This window comes from Rattus norvegicus, chromosome 1 (assembly GCF_036323735.1).
Source record: "Rattus norvegicus strain BN/NHsdMcwi chromosome 1, GRCr8, whole genome shotgun sequence".
Classification (NCBI taxonomy): Eukaryota; Metazoa; Chordata; class Mammalia; order Rodentia; family Muridae; genus Rattus; species Rattus norvegicus.
The window spans coordinates 246,768,249-246,787,936 of NC_086019.1; the positions used below are offsets into that span (position 1 = coordinate 246,768,249).

The 19,688-nt window shown below is 36.7% G+C and overlaps 1 protein-coding gene across 6 annotated transcripts in view; it reads left to right on the forward strand.

Moving 5' to 3' along the window:
- Window positions 1–19,688, forward strand: part of LOC134484003 (cytochrome P450 2C7-like) — a 301,184-nt gene that overhangs the window by 15,799 nt on the left and 265,697 nt on the right. The window contains exons 4-6 of one of the 6 annotated variants that reach the window (XR_010061296.1): window positions 2,634–2,794; window positions 4,613–4,789; window positions 17,984–18,124. Coding sequence is in view for 4 of the 6 variants with exons in the window: in XM_063280361.1 (XP_063136431.1) it covers window positions 2,634–2,794; window positions 4,613–4,789 (338 nt within the window). In the remaining 2 variants the exon portion in view is untranslated. Of the gene's footprint in view, window positions 1–2,633; window positions 2,795–4,612; window positions 4,790–17,983; window positions 18,125–18,480; window positions 18,487–19,688 lie in introns of all 6 variants that reach the window. The other 5 variants (XR_010061297.1, XM_063280361.1, XM_063280363.1 and 2 more) reach the window with 5 other exon arrangements.

Below are 19,688 nucleotides of genomic sequence, written 5' to 3' on the forward strand. Positions count from 1 at the left end.
TTCTAGAGTACAATTGACATATTATAGACAGCCATACTTTTAAAGAAAGTCAAATAATTCTGTCTTAAGAACTAAGAAGTGCCAGTAATTCTTGACTATTGGTGGAACTTTGGAGCCATCTCACCTCTCCATCCTTTATGATCTAGTCGTATTCATTCCAGAGATTCAGGGACATTTTAATTAATAAAAATCAAGAAATATAATCAATTTAATTATTTCTTCTTTTATATACTCAGAATTCTGACGTATGTTCTAATAAAATACATATGACATCCCAGATCTTTAAAAATGCATAGAGAAGCTGTGGAAATATTTTCAAACTAAATCATTTTTTAAATTAAATCTCAACTATTTCAACTAACTCTGCTGCCTGCCATTTCTACACAAGTTAACTCTTTGTGAGTGTTTGTCTGAAAAAAGATTTTTCTTTTCCTACTACAGTGGATGGTACTACTCAACAAGTTTCTGAAGGAAAAATTTGATTAGCCATTTGATTTCTAATGATTTTTAAGTTAGTCTTCCAAATAAAGAGAAAGGAAAGAACGAAAAATCAAATTTAACCTGTGGGTAGCATGTATACACTCTTGAAAATTCCCAAATGTTTATCTTCCACTCCTTTTTGGTAAATTAAAACATTACTTGACAATATAGAATATAATTATGTTTTAAAAGTCCAGTATACTAACAGCAATTGTAAGGATTTTATTTTATTTAAATGTTCATTAATTTATTCAGAAAAGTGGTAATTTAATGATCCCTATGTGAAGTCTTCAGACTTAAATTAAGGATCACCTGGAAAATAAAGACTACTGATCATTTGATCAAAAAAATTCTCTATAGAAAGGACATCAGAAGAAACTTCCCTGAGAGATGGCTTATCACCTAGGAGAGTATGTTTCTCCAGAGGAGCAGCAATGGGTTCCCAGCAACTATATAAGGTAGCTCCATGACATATGACATGCTTTCCAGATCTCCCTAAGTATAAACACACACACACACACACACACACACAACACAACACACACACAGACACACACACACAACACAACACAACGCTTCTGTGATGTATTCACAGAACTAAAAAAAAGAATTTTCTTATGAATTTTGAACCTGTAATATTATTGACATCAATGTGATGCATAATTTTAAGCATTATATTTACACAGAAATTTGATGATGATGATTTTTGAAAATGTTTACAAAAGTATAAATCTCGTTTTCCCCCAGACATTTTGTGTAGAGTGTGATTGAACATGCTTGTTATTTAGTTCTCTTGTAAAAAAGATCAATACTAATAGTATATATAGTGAGGGTTTCATAAAGATCCTTATTGTAGTGTACCATGTGCTTTGAACATGCTCACATACCATCACCTTTCTGGAAATTCTATTTCAGTTTTTCCTATTCCTTCCTTCTCCAGAATTGTTACTTAAATATTTGTGTTTATTTTTAGTTTCTTTATATAAATGCTTACCTACAAATATAGGAGTGCACCACTAACATGCTTGGTGGTCACAGAAGTAAGGAAAGTGTGTCTGGTGATCCCCCTAACTATGCAGTTTTGAAACCAATTCTCCATTCTTTCCAATGTCTTTCTGAGGGTTCTCGGGTATCTATATGCGATCCTTTCTGTTTATCTCTCAGAATCCTGTCTACAGCTGAGATAAAGACCTAGTACTGACACTTCTCTTTTCCATAACTTGGGTACCATTAGCTAAAAATGTCTACCTATGGACTGTCTTATCTTCTAGCACCTTGTGTTGTTGAGTTCCTTTGTGAAATTTCTTAATCTTTGCCCTAAGCACCCTGAAACTTTGGCCTATGGTACAAAATTGTGAATGCAAGACATGGCACTCAGCAAAATATATCGCTTTCAGGTGACAAAATGAATATAGAAGTCTCTATCAATTCTTTCATGTTTTTCCCCTCCTAGAATATGTACGGTAAAATTTTATATTTAATTTAGTCATATCAACAAATCCACAGAGAACTGGCTGTTCTTGGAGTTGCACCATCTTCTTGTATAGCAAGGAGCAGTTCTCATCATGGTTTTTCCTCTCATACGGAAACCACCTGTAGTGTGGTCCTCTCCTCCTTTTTTGGATCAATAGTTGCTTTTTTGATTTATTGATTGTGGATACACAACTTCCAGGTATACACTTTTCTATTTCCTTCTGAGTATCAAATAGCCTATACGCAGTGAAGTAAGATAAAATTCTGCTCTGAATCTCTGAATACATGAAAATTTTATTATAACGTTTTTGTTTCCTTTCAGTACAGAAGAGAGTTAAAACTGCTGAATTGGTATAATAGATTTTCCTTAAGAGTTTTAAACCTGTAAGATCATATACTTCAATATGATGCAAAATTGTAAGCACTATATCAGCACAGAAATTTGATGATATTGGAAAATATTTACAAACCTATAAATTTTGCTTCTCCCTAGAAAAATCACCTCAGGTTTAAGATCAAAGAGATATGTGAATTTTATATATAATAAATGCTTAGCTATTAGGAAAATTGTAGGCAAGATATGATTTAAAACTCCTAAAGAATATTTACCTTTTAACAGAAACAGCGTGTCTTATTTGTCTATTTTAATGGTATTTTTCTAATTTTTTCTAAATCTTCAGGCTCACCCTGTGACCCCTCCTTGATCCTGAACTGTGCTCCATGCAATGTCATCTGCTCCATTACTTTCCAGAATCATTTTGATTATAAAGATAAGGAAATGCTTACGTTCATGGAAAAAGTGAATGAGAATCTCAAGATTATGAGCTCCCCATGGATGCAGGTGATGTCAATATTTTTTTAACTTGTGAGAACACAAATGATACTTTACTGGCACAGATCTAATTCAATATTTCCCAAAAAGTGATGTGATAAGACACCTTGGTTCTGACCAATGTATTATGTAAAGAATATTCATTGATCTTCCCATGAATGTACAGAGAACTGTTGGTATAAAGCACAACATTTAATACACTTAAAGTGTGCCCAAAAAATCACAGGACATTATTCAATGCAACATTCTTGTTGTCTTTAAACTACTAAGCAATACTCATCATATTTCTGGGCAGAAATACCTTAGTTTAGAATCAATATTCTCGTAAGGAGAAAGAATATCAGTGGCAATGAAATCTGCCTTGAAAGCATGTTTATTTTCAATGCTTTGATTTTTGAGCCACAATCCTAGTGATGAGGTGACAGGTAGAAATAGAATATGAATAGTTCAATGCTGTGTAGACCACAAATGTCCTTACACGGTTGTCATAGCTCGAATTAGCATCTCCTGAATTCTGCATAATAACTTTGTGGTCATAGAGAATCTTGTAAGTGGTATGATGTACATTTGCATTCAAGGCTCTTAGGAACCCCAACCACTTCTGAATATTCACTCTTTGCTGAGACTGGTTTTAGGAAGTTAAATATACCTTTTGTTCTGTAAATCAAGTCACTTAACACTTCCCTTCTGCTATCATCTGAATACTATAAATGGCAATAATTAACATATCATATTTCAAACTCAATAATGTGGAAACTTATGATCTTTGATCAATTGGTCAGGAATTTTTCACCCAATTCTTTCTATACTCAGAGGGCATTACATTATTCCATGCCTGAAATGAAATACATTTCTTTATGTTAGACACCATTTTTATTCATGTCTGCATTCATAAACCCATGCTGGACATTGTATATATTTTAGATATGTGCATTTCTTCAAATCTATCCATTGAAAAGGATTCTTTGGCAAATGTATAATGAATATCATTTTGTATGTGTGTAGTAAATTAGCACAGAGGGTGCTTTTCTTTATCTTAGCTAGTTGCCCAACAATGACACAGATAGATCAAGACAGTTTCCAAGTTAAAACATAATATCTAGCATTAAAATTATATTGTAATTCTCTAATCAAATCTGTCTGTCTACCAGCAAAATCCCAAACCATTTGAATTTTTGGATTGGTTTGACTATCTGGAATTCAAATGTATATTGCTTTTTATGTCTGTCTAGATCCCTTCCTCATGCTGAATCCTCTCTTCCTTTCTCTTCCTTATCCCCTGGCTGGTAAAAGTCCTGCCCTATACTTTCTATTGCCTAGTTATTTCCAGCTTTTATGGACAAGTCAGAGAATAAATGATGAACCTTGTTTACACAAACCTCATACAAGAGTTGCTTAACATAAGCAGTATAACGCTGTCTCAGATGGAAACAAGAGAGTAGGATAGGGTAATCAGCATTTGAGTGATAGAAGGATACATTTTACACAGTACACAATATATTATGCCTATAGTCAGGGACTGAATAGATGCATCAGTGCTTAAGGTTGTGTGTTACCTTCCAAAGGATCTGAGTCCAATCTTCAGTACCCATGCCAGGTGGTTCACAACCACTAGTTTCAGAGGCTCTAATACATCTGGCCTTCAAAGGCACCCATCCATATATCATACACTTGCATGTGTATGTATAGACACACACAGATACACAAGCACAAACAATGACACACAGGCACACAAATACATACACATATTCACACACATACACGCACACATAAATAAAATTAAAGCAACACATATTAACAAAATAAATTATTGGTCTGGTTTTATAGGTCTGCAATAGTTTTCCTTCACTCATTGACTATTTTCCTGGAACTCATCACAAAATAGCAAAAAATATTAATTATATGAAAAGCTATTTGTTGAAGAAAATAGAAGAACACCAGGAATCATTGGATGTTACAAACCCTCGTGATTTTGTTGATTATTACCTGATTAAACAAAAACAGGTAAAATGTTAATATAAGATTATTTTATTTTTCAAACATTTTCTGGTTTGTTGAACATTGAAACGTTTGTCAGAGATGTTTGACGTCAGTATACTTTGAAAAAGATTTCTGTATATGTTATATGTTAGAATGTAGCATACAGATACTTGTGATATTAAGGGAATTTGTTAATCAGAGCACATTAACTCCACTGCAGTTGTGGAGAAAACAAGCCAAAGGGCAGATAAGATTGGAAAAATGTAAAAAAAGTGTGGATGCTACAGTCCTACTCAGTAGGGGAAGAGAATAATCTCTGGGAAGTAGAGGGAGACAGGTATCTGGGAGGGAGAGAGGAGGGTGAGGGGAAAGTGAGGGCAGTTCAGATAAGGGAGGAGATTGGGAAGAAGTACAAAGAATCAAAATTTGAAGGTAAATGTGTAGAAATGGGGGAGGGGGAACTGGGGAGTAGCCACTTGAAAGTCCCAGATGCCAGGGACACAAGAGGTTTCCAGGACCCTACAGGTAGGACATTAGGCAAAATACCCAACAAAGGGGAGATAGAACCTATAGAGACCATATCCAGTGGATAAGTATGGCCCCAGGTTGAGGGATGGGACCACCCACCCACCTCAAAAATATTAATCCAGAATTCCTCCTGTCAAAAGGAAATGAAGGGACAAAGGGTGGAGCAGAAACTGAAGGAAAGGCCATCCAGAGACTGCCCTACCTAGGGATCCATCCCATCGGCTGACACCAAACCCAGACACTATTGCTGATGCCAAGAAGTGTTTCCTGAGAGAAGCCTGTTATAGCTGTCCCCTGAGAGGCTCTACAAGAACCAGACAAATACAGATGCAGATGTATACAGTCAAATATTAGACTACACATAGGGACCCAAATGGAGAAGTTAGGGCAAGGACTATAGGAGCTGAAGGGGTTTGCAACCTTATAAGAACAACAAGAATATCAACCAAACAACCCCACTAAGAGTTCCCAAGGACTAAAACACCAACCAAAGAGTATACAGGGGGTACCTATGACTCCAGATATGTAGCAGAAGATTGATTGATTTATCTGGCATCACTGGGAGGGTAACCTCTTGGCCCTCTAGAGGCCTGATGATTCTTGGTGATGGAATGCTAGGGTGCTGAGGCAGGAGTAGGTGGGCAGGTGGAGGAGCACCCTTATGGAAGAAGGGAGGTGGGAGGAGTGGATATGGGGCTTATGGAGGGGAAACAGAGAAGGGGGATAACATTTGCAATGTAGATAGGTAGAATAACAATAAAATGAAAAAAATTCTAATCAAGTAAAAAGCAACCAACTGTCATGGAAGTATGCATATTGGCACCATAAATGCACATATTGTGTGGCTAGATTTCCTGCATGTCTAGCGGATTAAACTTTATCTAGCTATATTGTTTATTTTATAATGATAGGTATAGAAGCTAATTTCTGAACGACTGAATGGTATATGAAAAGGCATGTTGTGGGAAGAGTTAGTGTATCAAAGAGCAAGACTTTGAGTATAACCTCAAGTTAATATTCACCAGAAGTGATTGAAGAGTGGTATCTGTTGCTTATCCTGGTAGCATGGACTGTGCTCGCACCATACAGTTTGCGCAAAAGACGTTTCTCAACTGAATTTTCTTCAGACTCTGTATAAATGTGTTGACAATAGATTTTTGGGGTTGTTTGTGCACATCGATTCTGCTCCACTGATCTTAACTTTCTTTTGCTAGTCCACCACCATGATTTCTTCACTCCTGTAATTGTATAGCAGTACTTACTATCCAAGTGTTTAATGTCTTTGATTTTGCTGTAATTTGATTTCTCTTGAATGACTATTTTGTCTCATCTGTGTCCTTTAAATTTGTATTCTTGTAAGATTATAATTCAGAAAGTCAGATCAGGATGTTTAATTGGTACCTCAGGGCAATAACCCTGTTTCTTTTATTTTATGGTGGTATTTTATGTGCCTACAAAACACTGCAAGTGCCAGTTTCTGCTGTTTGGAGAGCATCTTATCACTATGTAACCACTTATGAAAACCCCTGATGTCCTGTGATGTCTTGTAGATTTTATTTTATTTCTTATTTTGTTATTTTGCGTTTAGGTTCTTCTAAGTGTCTCTTGGCAGTAACTTCTGTGGCACAGTTCAGATTCCCCTGGGACAACTCTCAGCAGCAGTCTTCTCTTCTACTCTCTGATCCTACTCTTTTGTCTCTTGGTCTATTCTCCTGTTTAGTCTGCAATCTTCTATTTTTTATTTTTATTTTACTGGGTTTTTAATTTACATTTCAAATGTTATTCCTTTTCCTGGTTTCAGAGATATAAGCCCCCAATAGTATTCCCCTGCCCTTCTTCTATGAGAGTGCTCCCCTCCCCATCCACTCCCTCCCTTCATGCAAGCCCCCACCACCCCATGATATTTCCCTACACCGGGGGTCAAGGGCTTGGCAGGATCAAGGGCTTCTCCTTCCACTGGTGCCCAACAAGGGCATTCTCTGCTAAATATGCAGCTGGAGCCATGGGTCAATCCGAATATGTTCTTTGGGTAGTGGTTTAGTCCCTGGAAATTCTAGTTGGTTAGCAGTGTTGTTCTTCTGGGGTTGCAAGTCCCTTCACCTCTTTCAATCCTTTCTCTAATTCTTCCAACGGGGGACCTATTCTCAGTTCAAAGGTTTACTGCTAGAATTTGCCTCTGTATTTGCCATGCACTTACTGTATCTCTCTGGAGACATCTATATCCAGTTCCTGTCAGCATGCACTTCTTAGCTTCATCAATCTTTTCTAGTTTTGGTGGCTGTATATATATGGGCCACCAAACTTTGATTCCATATCCCCTCCTATGAATATTTTTGTTCCTCCTTTTAAGGAGTGAAATATCCCTACTTTGGTAACCATTCTTCTTGAGCTTCATATGGCCTGTGGATTGTATCTTGGATAATTTGAGCTTTTGGGCTAATATCCACTTACATAATGTGCATTTTTTTTGGTTGCGTTACCTCACTCAGGATGATATTTTCAAGTTTAATCCATTGGCGGGTGAATTACTTGAAGTCATTGTTTTTGATAGCTGAACAGTACTCCATTTTGTAGATGTACCACGTTTTCTGTATCTATTCTTCTGTTTAACGGCATCTGGGTTCTTTCCAGCTTCTGGCTATTATAAATAAGGCTGCTATGAACATAATGGAACATGTGTTTGTGAATTGGTTTGGAATTTTGATGAGAATTGCATTGAATCTGTAGATTGCTTTTGTCAAAAGGGCCATTTTTACTATACTAATTCTGCAAATCCATGAGCATGGGAGGTCCTTCCATCTTCTGAGATCTTCTTCAATTTCTTTCTTCAGAGACTTGAAGGTCTTCTCATACAGATCTTTCATTTCCTCGGTTGGAGTCCCTCTGAGGTATTATGGTATTTGGGACTATTGTGAAGGGTGTCAATTCCCTAATTTCTTTCTCAGTCTGTTTATTCTTTGAGTAGAAGAAGGGTCCTGATTTGTTTGATTTAATGTTATACCTACCCACTTTGTTTTTCAGGATTAGTAGTTCTCTGGTGGAACTTTTGAGGTAGCTTAAGTATACTACCATATCATCTGCAAATAGTGATATTTTGACTTCTTTCTTTCCTATTTTTCATCCCTTTGACCTCATTTCGTTGATGTTCCTTGAATTCCTGAACTTCCCAGGTCTTTTATCATGAAGGGGTGTTGAATTTTGACAAATGCTTTCTCAGCATCTAATGAGATGATCATGTGATTTTTATCTTTGAGTTTGTTTATGTGGGGGATTACGTTGATGCATTTCCATATATTGAACTATCCCTGCATCCCTTAGATGAAGCCTACTAGATTGTGATGAATGATAGTTTTGATGTTTTCTTGGATTCGTTTTGCAAGAATTTTATTGAGTATTTTTGTGTCAATAATCATAAGGAAAATTGTCTGAAGTTCTCTTTCTTTGTTGGGTCTTTGTGTGATTTAGGCATAAATATAACTGTGCCTTCATAGAAAGAATTTGATAGTGTTCAGTCTGTTTCTATTTTCTGTAATAGTTTTGACAGTATTGGTATTAGGTCTTCTACGAGGTCTAATAGATGTGTGCACTGAACCCATCTGGTTCTGGTCCCTTTTTGGTTGGGAGACTTTTGATAATTGCTTTTATTTCTTTAGGAGTTATGGGGGTTATTTAGGTAGTTTATCTGTTCCTAATTTAACTTTGGTAGCTGGTATCTGTCTAGAAAATTGTCCATTTCAGTCAAATTTTCCAGTTTTGTTGAATATAGGCTTTTGTAGTAGGATCTGATGGTTTTTTGGATTTCCTCCAATTCTGTTGTTTTTGTCTCCCTTTACATTTCTGATTTTGTTAATTTCGATATGCTATCTTTGCCTTCTGGTTAGTCTGGCTAAGGGTTTATCTATCTTGTTGATTTTCTCAAAGAATCAGCTCCTGGTTTTCTTGATTCTTTGTATAGTCCTTGTTTTCTGTTTGATTTCAGCCCTGAATTTGAGTATTTCCTGTCTTCCTGGGTGTATTTGCTTCTTTTTGTCGTAGAATTTTTGGTGTGCTTTCATTGTGTCTCATAAGTTTGGGTATGTTGTGCCTTCATTTTTATTAAATTCTAAAAAGTCTTTAATTTCTTTCTTTATCTCTTCCTTGACCATGTTATCATTGACTAGAGAGTTGTTCAACTGCCATGTACATGTGGGCTTTCTCTTGTCTTGTTGTTATTGAAGACCAGCCTTAGTCCATGGTGATCTCATAGGATGCATGGGATTATTTCTACCTTCTTGTATTTGTTAAAGACTGTTTTGTGGCCAATTATATGGTCAATTTCGGAGAAGGTACCATGATATGCTGAGAAAGTGGTATATCCGTTTTTTTTTTTTAGGATGAAATGTTCTATAAATATCTGTTAATTCCATTTGGTTAATAACTTCTGTTAGTTTCTCTGTGTCACTGTTTAATTCTGTTTCCATGATTCCTCCATTGATGAGAGTGGTGTGTTGAAATCTTCTAGTATTATTGTGTGAAGCATAATGTGTGATTTCTTTTATGGATGTAGGTAATCTTGAATTTGGAGCATAAATATATAGGATTGAGAGTTCATCTTGGTGGATTTTTCCATTGAGGAATCTGAAGTGTCCTTCCTTAACTTTTTTGATATCTCTTGTTTGAAAGTTGATTTTATTTGATATTAGAATGGCTATTCCAGCCTATTTCTTCAAACAATTTTTATTGGAATTTTACCTCTTACTCTGAGGTATTGTCTGTCTTTGACTCTGAGATGTATTTCTTTTATGTAGCAAAATGCTGTGTCTTGTCTGTTAGTCTATATCTTTTTGTTGGGGAATTGAGTCCATTGATGTTACAAGATATTAAGGAATAGTGATTGTTGCTTCCTGTTATTTTGTTGTTAGAGGAAAAATTATTTTTGTGTGTCTCTCTTATTTCAGTTTCATTGCAAGATTAATTTCTTATATTTTCTAGGGTGCAGTTTTCCTCCTTGTATTGGGGTTTTATGTCTATTATCTTTTTGTAGGGCTGGATGTATAGAAAGATATTGTGTAAATCTATTTTTGTCATGGAATGCTTTTGTTTTTCCACCTACATTAATTGAGAGTTTTGCTGGATATATTAGCCTAGCATGGCATCTCTGTTTTCTTATGGTCTGTATGACATCTGCCTAGGATTTTCTTGCTTTCATAGCCTCTGGCGAGAAGTCTGAAATAATTCTTATAGGTTTGCCTCTATATGTTACTTGACCTTTTTCCCCTACTCCTTTTAATATTATTTCTTTGCTTTGTGCATTTTGTGTTTAAATATTATGTGATGGGAGAAATTTCTCTTTTGTTTCAATCTATTTGGAGTTCTGTAGGCTTCTGGTATTTTTATTGGCATCTCATTCTTTAGGTTAGGGATGTTTTCTTCTATAATTTTGATGAAGATATTTACTGTCCCTTTAATTTGGGAGTCTTCACTCTCTTCTATACCTATTATTCTTAGGTTTGATGCTTTCATTGTGTCCTGGATTTCCTGGATGTTTTGGGATAGGAACATTTTGCATTTTACATTATCTTTGATTTTCTTGCCAATGTTTTCTATAGTATTTTCTGCCCCTGAGATTCTCTCCTTTCTCTCTTGTATTCTATTGGTGATGCTTGCACCTATGACTCCTGATCTCTTCCCTAGATTTTCTATCTCCAGTGATGTCTCCCTTTGTGCTTTTTTATTGTTCTTATTTCCATTTTTTTAACCCTGGATGGTTTGTTCAATTCCTTCACCCGTTTGGTTGTGCTTTCCTGAAATTCTTTAAGGTATTTTTGTGTTTCCTCTTTAATTCCTTCTACTTATTATTCGTCTTGCCCTGCATTTCTTTAAGGGAATTCTTTATGTCCTTCTTAAAGTTCTTTATTATCATCATAAAATTTAGTTTTAAATCTAAGTCTTGCTTTTCTGGTATGGTTGGATATCCACAACTTGCTTTGTTTGGAGTACTGTGCTCTGAAGATGCCTGGTAGTCTTAGATTCTGTTGCTTAATCTCCTTTGCTTGCCTCTCACCATCATTTTGTCCCTGGTGTTAGCTTGACTTGCTGTCTCTGACAGTGGCTTGACCTCCCTGTTGGCCTGTGTGTCAGCACTCCTGTAGACCTGTTTTCTTTCATCCTGATCTGGGAACATAGAGCTCTGCTCTCCATTGTATAAGTGCTCCTCATGACTGGCTTTCTACTCTCCATGCAGGCAGAATCCAAAAAGGTCCTGCCTCTGACTGCTCCCAGGTTCCTGTGCCCAGTGGGCACAGATGGCACTAGGCAATTTCCTCTTGGGTCAGAAATGTGGGCAGAAAGTAGTTGTTTCCTCTGATTTCTCAGGAGTGTCCACACTTCTGAGGACCCTGCTCTCTTACCTAGGGAATTTGGGTGCAGTGAACTGTGTGAACTGTTAAGTTCAGTTCCTGGCACAGGCAGAAACCTCTGTTCCTGCTGCTGACTGTGCCTATATTCTTGTATCTAGAAGTACCATGCAGTTTCCTCTGAGTCCAGGTATGTGAACAGAAGTGTGCAGAAGTGGAGGTCTGTTCTGAGGTCTCAGGATTATCTGTGCTTCTGGGGTTTCAGTTGTGGCATCGGTTCAGTTCAGTTCTGGGAACAGTCAGAAACTAGAAGTGCACTGTTCCAGAGTACCTCTGCCTTTGTGTGTCCTGAGTTTACCAGGCAGGTTGCTTGGAGCAAAAAGATGGTCTTACCTCTACTCTTCGGTGTTTAGGCAATCTTGGGAACAGGCAGAAACCTGAAGGGTCCTGCCCCTGACTGCTTCTAGGTCCCTTTGCCCGGAGGTCACTGATGGCACTAGGTGATTTCCTCTTGGGTCAGGTGTGTGGGCAGAAAGTGGTTGTCTCCTCTGAGTTCTCAGGAGTGTCTACACTCTGAGGGCCCACTTTCGCCCCCACAGGATTTGGGTTCAGGGATCTGTGGGACATGTTCAGTTTTCTAGTGTCCAATATTACTAGTCAACTTTCAGCCTCTGTTATGTTTTTGTAACCTCTCCCATTCCCAGAATTCCAAGAGGCAACTGACACTAAAGGTCATAGTATGAAGCAGTTCTAGAGAATAATAATTCGAAAAGAGTTAGTTGACTAGCCATCTGTCATCCATTAAAGGGATAACTTTGCAAAATAAAGCACCTTCTATTTCCTGTCATTTGTTTTAGCTACTGATTATGCAGTTTTGAAGCTGCTTTTCCATTTTTCCCAATGTCCTTTCCAGGGTTCTTAGGTGTTTGATGTGGTCTTTCTGTTGACCTTTCAGTATCCTATCCACAACTGAGATAAAAACCTAGCAGTGATGCTTTTCTTTTCTGTAACATGGATTCTGCTTCCTGAACCTTTTATATGTAGAGACTATCTGATATTCTATAATCTTCTATTCTGGAGTTCCTTGCTGCAGTGTTTTAGTCTGTGCCCACACCTTTGTGAACTTTTGGGTTGTCTCAACTTGGTAATTCAAGATGTAGTATTCAGAAGAGTCTTTTTAAAGTCCAGTTCACAGTCCTATTGTTGCTCAGCATTGTGGATGGCTCTGTACTGCAGGAGATCAAAACCCTGCTCATAGGTCTTTCAGAAATATATGGTAAATGTTTCTCATTCAGGCTTTTCCTACTTGCAGAAGAAAGCAGTGACTTGATAGGCTCTGTTCTTTCCTCTTTTGGGATCAGTGGTCTAGGTTTCCAGAATATCTCCCATGCTTAACTCTGAGATTTATTAGTTTTTTAGTATTCATAGTTTCTTTTTGAAAAAATATAAACAAGTCCATGTCCTTAAGACAAAACATTCTCTGATGTTAACACATTCTTATAGTCCACAGGATGATTTAATTCCAGTTTTTTCTATAACCCCATGTATTTCAGCTGCTGTCCTTTTTTGTATGGCGTATAAACTTTAATTTTCTAGTTCTGCGAGATGAAACATGTCCACCTGCCAGTTTTCATTTGTTTTGGTACTCTTAAAGTTGATTCCAGCAGGAAGTGGAGTTGGGTTATACAAAGGGCCAGTAGAACATTTTATTGTAATTACCTCAGTTTGTTTCCAGGAGATAGAAAAGTTTTTCTTTAAACATTTACTGTTAACTTGAGATTAAATGTGATATTTTGGGGTTACCAATATATTTCCTACTAACAATTGATCAGCGTTTTCATTTCTTTTGTCAAAGTATTTTGCAAGCTTGTATATATGAGATAGAAGATGGTTAATATGATGTATAGTTTCCATTTATGATTGCTTATTGCATTTGCTTAAATAACAAGGATAATTCTGAATTATCTATTAAAATTCATCTGTTTCTATATTTAAAATAACTCGACATATTTAGAATCAGTAATTATATTCAGAGTTTCAGGAAAATCTAATAATTCAATGATAATTACATAACACTCTGATTTTTGAAGTGAATTATATGGGCCTTCTATCAGTTTCTGACTTATAACTAGGCATTCCCAAATTTTTGCATCAGAATAGATTATAGGTGGTTAAAGAATTGATGTTCCTTTTCCAAAACACAGAATTCAATTAGTGCTTTTTATAAGCTAAAGATGCTTGCTTTTAAGATATTGTTGTTAATTTCCCCCAAATAGTTTCTATAAGCTCTTTGACAATTTTTAGTGATTACACAAAACATAGAATATTTTTACTTTGTGTACCAAGAAAATCTTTTCTAAAATACTTTCTCTTATATAATTGAAAACTCAGTTCTTGTTGTGTTCTGTTTGGATAAACTGCAAAGTATATGGTTGTTTTGGATGTTATTTTTCTGTAATTTCCCAAGGAGTATGTTCCATTTCACCCTTAATTTTAGGGACTGTATTTGGTATCGAGAGAATATTAATATGAGTTCCCCAGCGCTGTACTGAAAGTCATCACTATAAGTCCAGGACTTTGTCAGTCATATAAGGTTTTAACTTTCCTATTTAACCTTCTAGTCCCACACGTGTAAGGTATCACAAGTTTGTTTTATGTGAGGTGACTTTTCAATACCTAGATATTTTTTTGAAGTGGCCATTATGAAACCAAAGGTTTGTGTGAAATAATAGTTACATTGGCTTCTGTATGCAATACATCTTCTATTTCAATATCATTCACTTGTGACTTTATTATTGGACTCTGGTGATTAATAACTGCAAGAATTCATGTTTTCCTGTAATTCCAAACTCTTCTGATCTTTCAACTGGAACAGCTTTATCATTAACATAGAAAAATAATAACAGCTGAGCAATGTCATCATCTATGTTAATTGCATATTTTCTTTATTTTTTTTAAACTCCAGAATTTATCCCCTCCCAGTCCATCCTCAGATTGTTTCACATACCAAATGTCCTCCCCTCCACTCCACAAGGATGTCTTCATTCCCCCACCCCAACATCCTGCTCCTCCCTGGGGCCTCCAATCCTTGAGCGTTAGGTGCATCTTTCCTGACTGAATATGGTCCTGGCAGTCCTCCACTTTACATGTGTTGGGGGCCTCATATCAACTGGTGTATGCTGCCTGGTTGGTGGGCTAGTGTCTGAGAGATCTTGGGGTGTCTAGGATAGTACACTTTCGAACCAATAGCATTTGTATTCTTTTTTTTTTCTGTTCATCCTTGAACATTTTCTATGATTTTAGTGGTGTAATAACTTTTCCACATTCTTAATTCCAATTATTGAATTTTAGGTTCTCTACCAACACCTTGATTCTGATTAGATATGATTATGTTTGCCACTGGGATCAATCTTTGTAAAAAGAAAACAAAAAACAGTGAAATCTTATCCTAAGCCTTATATAAATTTTGTAAAAAAGTTAGAAATGTTTTTTATCTGGATTCTCAAATTTGTTCCAAGTTCTTAAAACTTCTAAATAACATAGTTCTGTGATTGCATCTTCAAATTATACCTGTTCTTGTATATTAGCATAATAACCTTCAGTAATATACTGATCCCTCACTACATTATTAATTTCCTTAGTTCTATTGAGTTGTGCCACATTTTTGGCTTCTTCTCTTAACCATGACAACCACTGCAATTCAGGGCCAGCATCTAGTACAGCTGTTACCAATCCCATCAGTCTTGGGGTATTCTATTTTGAGTAGCCCAATTATTTAGAGTTTGTTTCACATGGTATGAGTCCACACCATTAGACATCATTGCCTCTTTTGATTTATCTATCTATCTATCTATCTATCTATCTATCTATCTATCTATCTATCTACCTCAATCAATTTATTTTAATAATCCATATTTTATTCCTCTCCCAATCTACCCCATAGAATTCCACATCCCATATCTCCTACCCACCCACCCTTCACTCCCCCTTGCTATGTTTCCACAAGGATGTCCCTACTTCACCCACCCCACCAGACCTTTAAACATCCTGGGGCCTCCAGTCTCTTGAGGGTTTGCCTGCAAAAACTCAGGATTTCCTCATTCTTTTTTTTTCTTTTTTTCGGAGCTGGGGACCGAACCCAGGGCCTTGCGTTTACTAAGGATTTCCTCATTCTTAATAGCTGAGTAGTACTTCATTGTGTAAATGAACCACATTTTCTGTATTCATTGTTCTGTCATGAGACATCTGGATTGTTGCCAGTTTCTGGCTATCACAAATAAGGCCACTAAAACAGAGTGGAACATGTGTCCCTATGTCATAGTGGTGCATATTTGGGGTATATTCCAAAGTGGGGTATTTCTGAGTCTTTAGGTCTATTTCCAATTTTTTGAGGAAACATTAAATTGATTTCCAGAGTTGTACCAGTTTGCAATTCCACTAGCAATGGAAGAGTGTTCCTCTTTTTCCACATCCTTGCCAACATGTGTTGTCACCTGAGGTTTTGATCTTAGCCATTCTGACTGGTGTGATGTGGAATCTCAGGGTTGTTTTGATTTGCATTTCTCTGACCATTAAGGACTTTGAACATTTCTTTAGGTGCTTCTCAGTCATTCGAGATTCCTCTATTTTATATTATCCATTGATGACAGTTGGGTGTTGAAATCACTTACTATTATCATGTGAGGTGCTATGTGTGCTTTGAGCTTAGGTAAGGTTTCTTTTATGAATGTAGGTGCCCTTCCATTTGGAACATAGATATTTAGGATTGAGAGTTCATCTTGGTGGATTTTTTTCTTTGATGAATATGAAGTTTCCTTCTTATCTTCTTGAATGACTTTGGTTGAAAGTCAATTTTATTTGATATTAGAATGAAACTCCTGCTTGTTCTTTGGGCCATTTGATTGAAAAGGTGTTTTCTAGCCATTTACTCTGAGGTAGTGTCTGTCTTTGTCTCTGAGATGTGTTTCTTGCATGCAGCAACATCCTGGGTCCTACTTACCTGTCCCAGTCTGTTAGTCTATGTCTTTTTATTAGGGAATTGAGTCCGTTGATGTTGAGAGATATTAAGGAATAGGGATTGTCACTTCCTGTTATTTTCATTGTTAGAGGTGGAATTATGTTTGTTTATTTTTCTTTGGTTTCATTGCAAGTAAATTATATACTTGCTTTCTGTACAGTGTAATTTCTCTCCTTGTGTTGGAGTTTTCCATACATTTATCCTTTGTAGACCTGGATTTGTAGAAAGATATTGCACAAATTTGGTTTTGTCATGGAATATCTTAATTTCTGCATTTATGTTAATTGAGAGTTTTGCTGGAATACAGTAACTTGGGCTGGGCATTGTGTTCTCTTAGGGTCTGTGTTATATCTGTCCAGAATCTTCTGGATTTCATAGTCTCTGGTGAAAAGTCTGGTATAATTTTTGTAGTTCCGCCTTTATATGTCACTTTGACAATTTTTACTGCTTTTAATATTCTCTCTTTTGTTTTGTGCATTTGGTGTTTTAACTATTATGTGATTAGAAGAAATTCTCTTCTGGTCTAATCTATTTGAGTTGTGTAGGCTTCTTGTATATTTATGGGCATATCTTTCTTTAGGTTAGGAAAATTTTCCTCTATTATTTTGTTGAATATATTTACTGGCCCTTTGAGTTGGGAGTCTTCACTTTCTTCTATACCTACTATCCTTAGGTTTGCTCTTTGCATTGTGTCCTGGATTTCCTGTATGCTTTGGGCTAGGACCTTTTTGTGTTTTACATTATCTTTGACAGTTGTGTCGATATTTTCTATGGTACTTTCTGCCCCTGAAATTCTCTCTTCTATCTCTTGTATTCTGTTGGTGATGCTTGTATCTATGACTCCTTGTATCTTCCTTAGGTATTATAAATTCAGAGTTGCCTCCCTTTGTGCTTTCTTTATTGTTTCTATTTCCATTTTCAATTTGTTTACCTGTTTACTTGTGTTTTCCTGTAACTCTCTATCTATTTATACATATATATATATATATATATCATAATCGAAAGGATATGTTTATTTCTCCTCTACTCTATATTCTAGGGTCTTTGTTACCATCACCATAAAACTTTAAAAACTATATAAGGTTTAGTATAAAGTAACCTTGTAAATGAATAAATATATCATGTGAAAAATTATACCCAAAATCTATTCAACTCGGTGAATTTCTATTCAGTTGGAATAGCCATTGAACTATGTACTTTCTCTTGAATTTTAAAACCTCAATATCAACTATTCAACTGTACAAATTGTACAAACATTCAAATGTACAACTGTAGATTCACTGTAATAATGTGTGTTGGTAAGTAATTTACTAGATTTCCGCATCAAATTATTTATAGGCAAACCACATCGAACAATCAGAATATTCACATGAAATCTGACATGCAGTATCATGGATCTCATTGGTGCAGGGACAGAGACAATGAGCACAACATTGAGATATGCTCTCCTGCTTCTGATGAAGTACCCACATGTCACAGGTATGTCACAGGTAAGGGCACAGGTGGTGAACAAAAGTGGAACAATACTGGAAAGATGATACCAGGATTCAGCATGTTGTTTTAGTTAGAGCAGTCTCAGTTCTTCACTTTTTGTGCTACTGACTATGATGAATAGCATGACTGAGATGAATGGATTCTGGCTGTAGGAAAAGCAATCAACTGCTGGTCAGTATCTGGGTTCCCTGGGTAGAATATATTGCCTGACAGAAACATATCTTTCTTTTTTATTTTATTTTATTATTTTTACACTTTGGATTTTATTCCCCTCCCAGTACACTCTCTAACTATTCCACATCACAGACTTCATCCCCATACCCCTCATCCCTAATCTCTAGGAGAATGTCTGACCCTGACACCTCACCCCATCAGACCTCTAAACTCTTTGGAGCCTCCAGTCTCTTTAGAGTTAAGTACATCTTCCCTGACTGAAGCCAGAGTATTCTTCTGTATGTATGTTGAGGGGCTCATATCAGCTGCTGTATCTCCCTAGTTGGTGATCCAGTGTCTGAGAGATCTTGAGGTTCTAGGTTAAATTGAGACTGTTGTTCCTCCTACAGGATTTCCCTCCCCCTCAGATACTCCGGATTTCTCTAATTCAAGCAAAGGGGTCAGCAGTGTCTATTTCTCAGTGGGTGCAAATATGTACAGTTGACTCATTCAGCTGCTTGGCCTTTCGGAGGGCAGCCACAATGGTCCAATTTTTTTGTCAGAGTTCTATACTTTAGTAATGGTATCAGGTCTTGGGGCCTCCACTTGAGATGGGTCCCACTTTGGGACTGTCATTGGCCCTTCTTTTCCTCAGGTTTTTCTCCATTTCCATCCTTACAGTTCTTTCAGACAGGAAGACTAATGGTTTGGGGTTTTTGACTGTGAGATAGCAACCTCATCCCTCACTTGATGCCCTGCCTTTCTGCTGGAGGTGGGCTCTACAAGTTCCCTCTCCCCACTGTAGGGCATTTCATCTAGTTCTCCCAATTTGAGTCCTGAGAGTTTCTCACCTCCCAGGTCTCTGATACATTCTATAGGGTACACCCAACCTCCAACATCCCGAGGTTGCCTGTTTCCATTCTTTCTGCTGGCCCTAAGGGCTTCAATTCCCCACCCAATACCAGATCATGTTACCTTCTCCAGCCATCCCATTCCCTTTCTCTCCCAGTACCCTCCTACCCTTCCCCCTTATGGTTGCTTTCTTCAACCTATCAAGTAGTACAGAGGTGTTGTTACTTGGGACTTTTAGTTTGTTGACCTTTATGACTTCTGGGGACTGTATCATGGGTAGTTGGTACTTTTTTGGCTAATATCCACTTATTAGTAAGTACATAACATTCATGTCCTTTTGTAACTAGAAGATACATATTCTTTCATTCTTAAATTCTTTAAATTTTCTTTAAAATCTCTGTAAGTCAGCTAAAATCTTATGGTCTCATGTCCTTATTTTGATGAATTTAATTTTAGCATAGAAAAAAGAAAACTTACTTCACTGAAGCATAACCTGAAAGTCAAGAACTTATTATGATTGAGATAATGTACCCACTGACAAGAA